General features: G+C 30.4%; 1 protein-coding gene across 1 annotated transcript; it reads left to right on the forward strand.

Annotated features, from left to right (window-relative positions):
- Window positions 1-4276: 4276 nt before the first annotated feature.
- Window positions 4277-6491, forward strand: LOC112766274 (purine permease 1). The gene is made up of 2 exons (XM_025812181.3): window positions 4277-5245; window positions 5923-6491. The coding sequence occupies exons 1-2, from the start codon at window positions 4493-4495 to the stop codon at window positions 6307-6309; spliced, it is 1140 nt and encodes a 379-aa protein (XP_025667966.1). The 5' UTR covers window positions 4277-4492; the 3' UTR covers window positions 6310-6491.
- The last annotated feature ends 4752 nt before the right edge of the window (window positions 6492-11243 follow it).

Raw genomic sequence — 11243 nt, forward strand, 5'->3', positions numbered from 1 at the left:
AGATTTTATCTAAAAAAAATAATGAAACATGCATTTTTTGATGATATATACAAAGTGTAATAGAAATAAAGTAAATATTATGTCATAATAATATCTTTAATTGTATTATAATTAGCTCATAAATAATGTATGATTATATTATTTTGGAAAAATATTCTCATTATAGTTATATCAAATTAATATTTAATATATTATTAAATTAATTATCAATTAATGATATTTTTATTTAATATATTGTTAAATTAATTATCAATTAATGTATTATCATTTAACTGAATTAATCTACATATTTAATGAAGAAAAAGGATAAATTTATGTTTTGAATATATATTCTTTCTGTATTAATATACGTATGCATGTCACCTCCATATTTATTTTTTAGATTACTCAATTTTCATTAAGTGTAATAGAAACAAAAAAAAAATCAATAAATTGCAACTTGAGTTTTTCGTTATTCTTATATATAAGCTTTATTTTTTTTTATAATATGGTTTATATCCATTTATTTTTATTTTTTATATAAAAATTATATTATATATATTTATATATTATTTTTTTAACTCATTCTTATAAATATTAGCATATAATTAATATAGATAACATATATATCGAATAAATATCTTTATTGAATTAATTATAACAACTGATACAAAATAATAATATAGTAATAACTTAATTATAGCAAGAATCTTTATTAAAATAATTGACTAATAATTTGAATATGATTAATATAGTTAATGAATATAATCGATGTGATTGAGAGTGTATGGCAATTATAGCAATTATATCAATTTCCAGCATAATTAACGTGACTTCATAATAATAATTGACGTGACTAATAACCTATTATGCAATAATAATAATAATAATAATAATAATAATAATAATAATAATAATAATAATAGTTTCAACTTCATATAATTGATATAATTGATATAGTTCTAATCAATATATAGTAATAATATTATATGGACATAAGATTAATTAGTTAACTAATTAAATTTAGATTATGAAGTTTTATTTCTCAATCAAATTTTTAATCATTAGACATTTAGAGTAAATTTTGACTATAAAAAAAATAGTTTTAATTGTTTCCTATTTTATTTATTTATAGTCATAATTAAAATTGATATAATTATAGTAAATCTCTATAATTATAGCAATATAAACCTACTTCATATATAGCAATAATATTATCTATCTATCTACTTAATATACTAAAATTGGGTTTTCTCCCAACTAATAAAGGTGACGTGTCGATTTCTCGTGAGTCCGTTTTCCCTCCAAAATACATGAAATTTTCCATCTATTCTAAATTATTTTATATAATTATAATTATACCAATTTAGGAACATATCTTCATTATTATTATATCAAATCAATATTTAAAATGATCAAATCTTATAATATTAATAACGCACATTAATTTTAAATATTTTTATTTATTTTAATTATATTAATTATAAAAATATTGATATAATTTTAATTCTTATTCATTATTCAATAATAATAATAATAATAATAATAATAATAATAAATTATAATAATAAAATTAAAATTATTACGTAGGTAAAGTAACATCTTAAAATTATAATAATTTATCACTGGTAATCCAAAAAATTATAATAGGATTACGTAAAATTATTTTTGGCATTAGCATATAATAATTCTACAAGTTATTTTTTTATTACTTTAACCTGTTATAATTCTATCTTCTTATGATATTTATTTCAAATATTTTTAGTTATTATATCAGTCCATAATAATATATCTCTACCCTTTTCTATTTCAATCTGTATATATTAGGTATAATATTTTTATTTATTGTCCGAAATTTCTCTAATTATGATAAAAGATAATGATTCTAATTATGATATGATAAAATTATATTATTTTAACAAAATTAATATATGATACAAAATTACTATATATAATAAAAAATTACCTTAATAATAAATAATTTACATGTTTATTTTTGTTTTACTAACTAATTTAATAATTTTTCAAATAATTGTGTTATTTTAAATTAAAAAATACAGATTTGATCATGTCAGAAGTCCAAATAAAAGATATTGCACTTGTAAAAATTAAAGATTTGATCCAGTCAAATGACAAGTCATTGAAAGAATATTGTGGAATGCCATATCTTTTAGAAAATTTGGTGTCCAGCTTAGAAGACAGAATTATAATGGAAGAGTTGAATTTTGATGTTAATGCTCTTGCGAATGAACTAGGTGGGTATTTAGAAAGGCTAACTGATGAGCAGAAATTTGCATACGATCAAATAATTGGTGCTGTTAGCGGTAATATGGGTGAACTTTTCTTCTTATATGGTCAAGGTAGTTGTGGAAAAACATTCTTATGGTCAACTATATCATGCTCGATTAGGTCTAAAGGAGGTATAGTTTTAAATGTTGCTTCGAGTGGGATTGCTGCACTTCTGTTGTCTAATGGAAGAACTGCACATTCAAGGTTTAAAATTCCTTTGACCATAAATGAAGATTCTTTGTATAGCATTAAACATGGAAGTTCTCTTGCAAGGTTAATATCCAAGTCTAAATTAATCATATAGGATGAAGCTCCAATGATAAGTAAGTATTGTTACGAAGTTTTAGACAAATGCCTCAGAGACATCTTAAGGTGCTCAGATTCGTACAATGCTCATTTGCCATTTGGAGGTAAAGTTGTTATTCTTGGAGGAGATTTTAGACAAATTTTACCTGTGATTCCCAGAGGCTCAAGGCAAGATATAATTCAATCTTCTATTAATTCTTCATATTTATGGCATAACTGTAAGATTTTGAAGCTTACAAAAAACATGAGATTGTCGCTAAGTGAAAACACCAACATACAAGAACTCAGAAATTTTGCAGAATGGCTACTAAAAATTGGTGATGGTTTGGCTGGTGATACAACAGATGGTGAATCAATCGTTCATATACCATCTGACATTTTGGTTAAGAACTCTGAGACAGCTTTGGATGACCTCATTGATTTCGTGTATCCAGATATGTTATCCAATTTATCCGTTGAAAATTATTTTAAGGATAGAGCAATTCTTGCACCAACTCTGGATTGTGTCACTGATGTCAACAACAAGATGACTGCAGAGTTACCTGGACAAGAAAGAGCCTACTTAAGTTCAGACTCTATGTGTACTAAGGAGGAAAATATGGAATTTGAGTTAGATGCTTTCTCGCCGGAGATTCTAATAAATGGAATAAATTGTTTAGGTCTACCACCACACAAGTTGGTTCTAAAGGTTAGCGCTCCTGTTATGTTGCTCTGGAATATAGACCAGACTAATGGTTTGTGAAATGGAACGAGGATGCAAGTTAGAAAAATGAGAAATCATGTGATAGAATGCAAGACTTTAACTGGTAACAAAGTTGGGAGTATTGTTCTTATCCCAAGACTGAATCTAAGTCCAAATAATGAAATATTACCGGTCAGTTTCAAAGAAGACAATTTCCAATTATCATGTCATTTGCAATGACAATAAATAAGTCCTAGGGACAAACTCTATCGAAAGTTGGAATTTACCTTCCAAGGCCAGTTTTCACTCATGGGCACTTGGAAGATAACTGCACGATAAATGTAGTATATAGAGAGATTTTTGAGAGCCTATAATGAAAAGCTAATAACAAAATGTCTTACTAAATTTATTTATTTATTTATTAAAATTTATTACTATCAATTAAAAAACTTTAGAAATTCTAGGCGCTAATGGATGAATTCTTATTGTACATTAATAGTTTGAGAATATTAAAATTATCATAAAAATTCGTATTATTTTATTCTCCTAATAAATAATTTTATAATTACGTTAATCATATAATTTAATATACTAACATTGATACAGTGTTGTTTCAGGTATATATTTTGCAAGTATCAAGGAATAGCATTGAATTGTTATTCAATAGGTTTAAATTATTTATTGTTTATTACAGAACTTTCTGCATTACTATTCTCTATTAATTTGTTCTTCATTTTGAGTTGATCTTGATATGTTTTTACTTCACAATAAATTAACATATAAAATTTTGTTGATGAATTTAATTATTACTAGATTATTTATGGTCATATTGAGTATATATGTCTGATTTATTGAAAAAAATAGATTAAATAACTATTTTTTATTTAATACAATTAACACTATATTAAGAAAAAAAAATAATGCATACAAATTATTTTTTTATTAGTTAAATTATTATAATTGAAATGAATTTTAATACAACAACTTAAAATTATAATTTCAATTTTATCATGTGTATGGCAAATGTAATTTTATTACGTGCATAGCACGGGTAATAGTATAAAGGAGTTTCAAAACTCCAAACTATAGAGGAGTATGGAATCCGGTCCCAAGATTGTTTAATTAACTTGACGAGGTGAGTTCAATTATTGGTTATTCATATATTAAGAACACACCTACAATAATTGAAGTAGCAACAACTCTAATAACAAGCAGCAAAAGCTAATTAATTAAGCCATGGCAGAAGCAGTTGAAGCACAGCAACAACAACAAAGAAAAACAACAATGAAGAGAACCCTCCTCATAACTAACTGCATCCTCCTCTCAGTCGGGACCAGCGGCGGCCCTCTCATTATGCGCCTCTACTTCCTCCATGGCGGCCACCGCGTTTGGCTCTCCAGCTGCCTCGAAACTGCCGGATTCCCCATCATGCTCATCCCCCTCATCCTTTCCTACTTCCGCCGCAAAAACAATCGCCACTACCCTTCCGGAACAGAAAAACCTATAACTACGATGGTTTCAATGAAACCGCCACTGTTCTTCGCTGCCGCCTTCATCGGCATCCTCACCGGCCTCGACGACTATCTCTACGCCTGCGGTGTCGCCCGCCTCCCGGTGTCCACCTCCGCCCTTATCATCGCCACACAGCTCGCCTTCACCGCCGTCTTCGCCTTCCTCCTCGTCAGGCAGAAGTTCACGCCGTACTCCGTGAACGCCGTCGTGCTCCTCACCGTTGGCGCGGGGGTGCTGGCACTCCACACTCGCAGTGACCGGCCTGCCGGAGAGTCGACCGTGGAGTATGTGAAGGGTTTCGTTATGACTCTCATGGCGGCAGCTCTGTACGGATTCGTGTTGCCGCTTGTGGAGTTAACTTACAAGAAGGCGAAGCAGAACTTAACTTATTCTTTGGTTATGGAGATTCAGTTCGTGATGTGCTTCTTTGCTACTGTTTTCTGCGTCGCCGGCATGATCATCAACAATGATTTCAAGGTTTCTTCTTCTTAGCTTGTTTGCTTTTTCTTAATTAACTCAAATTATTTGCTAAGGTGTTTAACATAAGAATTTAATTTTTATTAAAAGTTAAAAATTAAAGAACGATATAAATAATACATAAAAATAATAGATTTAAGGTAAAAATTCAGATGCAGTAAATTTCACGTGAAGTTGATAGTTGATAGCTGAGAGTCGTTAGATGAAAATTTAGTCCAATCAATCAAATCATCTAACGACTCTCGGCTATCAACTTCACGTGAAGTCGACTACATCTGAGTTTTCACCTAGATTTAATTAAGTTTTTGTGTCACAAGTGAAAATTAACATGTAGTTATTTTTAGGTGAAATTGTTTAATTGAGAACGGTTACAAGTTAAGAATTGTTAAATAGATTTAAATCCTCTAAATTTTGAATCTTATTTTAGAGTGTAAAGTGTAATCTCTTACCATAATAAATAAGACAAAAAAATATTAAAAAAATTTATTTAAAAATAAAATACCATACTTCAAAATTTAAAAAATCTAAATTTTTGTTAAATAATTTGATATTTTTTACTAAATTATTATTTAATTATTTTTAATCATCAACTTTATACAAAAATAATTGCATCTGCATAAGTGGTTACCGTTCGCACTTAATAAGTTTGTTATGATTTTGGGATAAAAAATTGACAGGTGATTCCAAGAGAAGCAAGGGAATTTGGGCTTGGAAGAGGAAATTACTACGTGGTGATGGTGGCAAGTGCAATTATGTGGCAAGCATTCTTCTTAGGAGCAATAGGAGTTATTTTTTGCTCCTCTTCGTTGCTGTCTGGTATTTTAATTGCTATATTGCTCCCCGTAACGGAAATTTTGGCCGTTATTTTCTACAAGGAGAAGTTCCAAGTTGAGAAAGCGGTTTCTCTTGTGCTTTCCCTGTGGGGCTTTGTGTCCTACTTTTATGGTGAGATTAAGCAAGCCAACAAGGAGAAGAAGATGAAAATGATGGATTCCAAAAACAGTATCCCAGAGACAGAGCAGATTCAAACTCTTGCTGTTAGTCACAGTCCCAATAATATTTAGTTAGTTACTTGGGATATTAGGAGATACTATTTAATTTTGTTTTAGAAAAAGTCAAGAGAGGTCGTATTTTTATTAAAATTTGGTTAGTACTTAATCAATAAAAAAGAATGAGTAATTTCATATTATTAGATGTAATCTCACATCACTAAAAATATTAATAATAATTAATTAATGACTACAAATTATAAAATCTATTTAATCCCTGACACTTTTCTTTGTTTTATATATCTATATTATTTTTTGTTACTGTATAAGTGTGAATCAATCAACGAGTAAATATCATTCATTTTTAATCTCTCATCATTTATTTAAAAGATAAATAAATTTTGGTACATACTATAGTATTTATATATAGTTGTCTAATTTATTAAAAGAGATCAAATTTAATATTAATTTAAAAATATTAAAATAAATAATATTTAAATATTTTAAACTTGCTATAAAAGATAAATTCAATAAATTCGACATCAAATTCATAGACATAAAAAAATTTGCCATAAATTTTATATAATTTAAAAAAAATTATTTAATTTTAATTATTTAAATAATTAATTAGTATAAACGATTTATGACACATCAATAGATTATAATTTATAAAATTTATTTAGATTAATTACTTAAATAGTTAAAAATTAATTAAATTAATTATTTAAATAGTTGAAAAATAGTTAAAAATTAAGAAATTGTAAGTTTATCCTTCAAAAAGAAATGATCTGAAAACAAAAAGTGTATTTAGTATTTACTCTTCAATCAAACAAAGTGATTAGTAGGTGACGCAAAGCATCTCATAGGCAAAGCCGCATGCACCTTCAATTTCCAAATCCTATAAGACAATTCTACCGGTCAATTATTCAAGACCAAGCATATAGCATATAATTCACTTTATTGTTGTATTGGAATAAATAAATTAAAGATGAGCCACAAGTAGTTGTAGTATATATCTTGTTGTGATGAAGGCATCTTTTATAGATTATTCCGCTTACCATTTGCATATGTACACGTAAATAGCATAGCACTCTTCTTGTAATCTTGCAGCATAAAGTACTGCATTATTGGGCTGGCTTACAATTCAGAACCGCATTTTTCCTTTTTCACAAGTTCTTGCACGGGACTGAGTGCCATCATTGACTTCCTTGATCCATGCATGTTTAAATATAGGACCGAAATATTGTAAAGTAACTAATAAATAAGGAAGAGATAATAAATATAAAATATAGAAATATAATTAGATAACACTCGTATTAATTTTTATTAGAATTATTATATCAATATAATAGATATAATTGTGTATTGAATAATATTAAAATAAAGTATATAAGAAAGAGAATAGTAAAAAAAGAGAGAAAGAGAAGAATGTTATATTCTTATTGTTGTTGTAATTCTTCTGAGGCTTTAGCCTCCTATTTATAGATACAAAAGATCAAACATTCAAACTTTATTTAATATCATTTTGGCTTGGGAGTTTCATTTCTCATAGGAAAAATGGGCATCCACGTTCTTTTGAACTTATCACAACACTCCCCCTTGAATGACCATTTAGGATTATGCCTCATTAAAACCTTACTAAAGAAAAACTCAGTGGAAAAAAACATTAGTGAAGGAAAAAGAGTATAATATCCTTTGTGATGGGAACTGCATCATTAAAAACCTTGTCAAGAAAAACCCAATGAAAAAAAATATGACCAAGGAAAAAAGAGTACAGTCTCCCCCTTTTGTCAACATCATTTAATGTCTCGAAATCTGTGCATCCCAATCTTATGTACCAATCTTTTAAAGGAGGATTTGGGAGTGACTTTGTGAATAAATCTACCAGATTGTCACTTGAGCGGATCTGTTGGACATCAATTGTCCCTTGATTTTGAAGATCATGAGTAAAGAAGAATTTGGGAGAAATATGCTTTGCTCTATCACCTTTGATGTATTCGCCTTTAAGTTGAGCAATGCATGCTGTATTATCTTCAAACAGAACAGTTGGGGCTATCTTATGATCAATCAGTCTACATGATGACAGAATATATTGGATCAGACTTCTGAGCCAAAAACACTCGCAACTAGCTTCATGAATTGCTAGTATTTCGGCATGATTAGAAGATGTTGCAGCAATTGTCTGTTTCATGGACCTCCATGATATAGCTGTACCTCCATATGTGAACAGATATCCTGTTTGAGATCTCCCTTTATGTGGATCAGACAAGTATCCAGCATCTGCATAGCCAACTAATTGTGACTTGGATCCATATGGATAAAACAATCCCATATCAACCGTCCCATGAAGATATCGAAAGATTTGCTTGATTCTACTCCAATGTCTTCTGGTTGGAGAGGAACTATACCTTGCTAGTAAATTCACAGCAAATGATATATCGGGTCGTGTATTATTAGCAAGATACATTAGCGCTCCAATGGCACTAAGATATGGTACCTCTGGACCAAAGATATCTTCATTTTCTTCTTTAGGACGGAATTGATCCTTTTTCACATCCAAAGATCTTACGATCATTGGGGTACTCAAGGGATGTGACTTATCCATATAAAATCTTTTTAAGATCTTCTCTGTGTATGTTGTTTGATGGATAAAGATCCCATTTTTTATATGCTCGATCTGCAGGTCGAGAAAAAATTTAGTCTTTCCAATATCTTTCATCTCAAATTCTTCTTTTAGAGTTTTCATAATTGTTGGAATATCTTCAGGAGTCCCAATGATATTTAAATCATCAACGTACACAGCAATTATAATGAACCCAGATGCAAATTTCTTTATGAAAACACATAGGCAGATATCATCATTCTTGAATCCGTTTTTGGCCAGATACTCAGTAAGACGATTATACCACATTCATCCAGATTGCTTTAGACCATATAAAGATCTTTGCAATTTGACTGAGTATAACCCTTGCGAATATTCATTGGATGGTTTAGATATCTTTAGTCCTTCAGGGACTTTCATATAGATATCCCGATCTAATGAGCCATATAAATAGGCTGTTACCACATCCATTAAATGCATATGCAGTTTATGATATGCAGATAAACTGACCAAATAACGCAATGTTATCGCATCTACTACAGGGGAATACGTTTCTTCATAATCTATACCGAGTCTTTGTGAGAAACCTTGTGCCACAAGTCGGGCTTTATAGCGCACAACTTCATTTTTCTCATTTCGTTTTCTCACAAATACCCATCGGTATCCAACAGGTTTTACATCTTCTGGTGTACGGACTACATGTCCAAAAACTTCACATTTTGCAAGTGAGTCTAATTCAGCCTTCATGGCTTCTTTCCATTTTGGCCAATCATTTCTTTGTTGACATTCTTCGACTGATCTTGGCTCAAGATCCTTACTTTCATGCATGATATTTAATGCCACATTATATGCAAATATTTCATTGACAATTGTCTTATTTCGGTCCCATTTCTCTCTTGTAAAGACATAATTTATCGAGATCTCGTCATTTTCACAATTTTCAGGTACATGAACGTCTTCTGGCGTTAAAACTATATCAGAATTTTGGACAACTGCAGGTGTCTCTACTATGTCTTTTTCAACAGGAATATTATTTATCTCTTTTCGCTTTCGAGGATTTTTATCTTTGAAACCGACAGGCCTGCCACGCTTCTGGCGTGAATTTGCTTCAGTGGCTACTTGTCCTACTGGGACATCAATTCGAATTGGGGCATTTTCCGCTAGTATATGATATTTGGTTATCCTCTTTGTATCGAAAAATGTATCAGGCAATTCATTTGCTATTCTTTGCAAATGTATAATCTTTTGAACTTCTAGTTCACATTGCCCTGATCGAGGATTTAAATGCATCAAGAATGATGCATTCCAATTAAGTTCCTTTTCAGGAAACTTATTCTCTCCCCCCTAATGTTGGAAATTTTGATTCATCAAAATGACAATCCGCAAACCGAGCTTTAAATACATCTCCAGTTTGTTTCTCAAGATACCTCACTATATAGGGAGAATCATATCCAACATATATCCCCAATTTTCTTTGGGGTCCCATTTTAGTACGATTAGGTGGTGCAATGGGAACATATATCGCACACCCAATTCTTAAATGGGAGATATTTCGTTGCTGGCCAAAAGCTAATTGCATAGGAGAGAACTGATGGTAACTCATTGGCCTCAATCGGATAAGTGTTGCGGCATGTAAAATAGCATGCCTCCAAACCGAGGTTGGGAGATTTGTTCTCATAAGTAAGGGTCTAACAATTAACTGGAGGCGTTTAATAAGTGATTCTGCTAACCCATTTTGTGTGTGAACATAAGCTACTGGATGTTCAACACTTATTCCATTAGCCATACAATAAGTATCAAAAGCTTGGGAAGTAAATTCACCAGAATTATCAAGACGAATTACTTTGATTGGATTTTCTGGAAATTGTGCTTTTAATCGAATAATTTGAGCCAGTAATCTCGCAAACGCCAGGTTGCGAGAAGATAATAAGCACACATGTGACCATCTCGAAGATGCGTCTATTAGGACCATAAAATATCTAAAAGATCCACATGGTGGATGAATAGGTCCACATATATCACCTTGAATCCTTTCTAGGAATTTAGGGGACTCAAATTCAATCTTTACCGGTGATGGCCTTAAAATTAACTTCCCTTGAGAACATGCAGCACAACAAAATTCACTAGTTTTAAGAATCTTCTGGTTCTTTAGTGAATGTCCATGAGAGTTTTCAATAATTCTCCTCATCATGGTTATTCCCGGATGACCCAATCTATCATGCCAAGTTATGAATTCATTTGGGCTGGTAAACTTCTGGTTTACAATGGCGTGTGATTCAATTGCACTAATCTTGGTGTAATATAACCCAGATGAAAGTGAGGGTAATTTTTCTAATATAACTTTCTTATTTGAATCATGAGTTGTGATACATAAATACTCATGATTTCTCTCATTCATTGTCTCAAC

The sequence above is a fragment of the Arachis hypogaea genome, chromosome 17, assembly GCF_003086295.3.
Source record: "Arachis hypogaea cultivar Tifrunner chromosome 17, arahy.Tifrunner.gnm2.J5K5, whole genome shotgun sequence".
NCBI lineage: Eukaryota > Viridiplantae > Streptophyta > Magnoliopsida > Fabales > Fabaceae > Arachis > Arachis hypogaea.

What these genes read in the sequence shown, in the direction of transcription:
- LOC112766274 (XM_025812181.3), top strand. Translation starts at nt 4,493, where the DNA reads ATGGCAGAAGCAGTTGAAGCACAGCAACAACAACAAAGAAAAACAACA. An exon ending in TCATCAACAATGATTTCAAG is followed by an intron (nt 5,246 to 5,922) that starts GTTTCTTCTTCT and finishes AAAAATTGACAG; the next exon opens with GTGATTCCAAGAGAAGCAAG.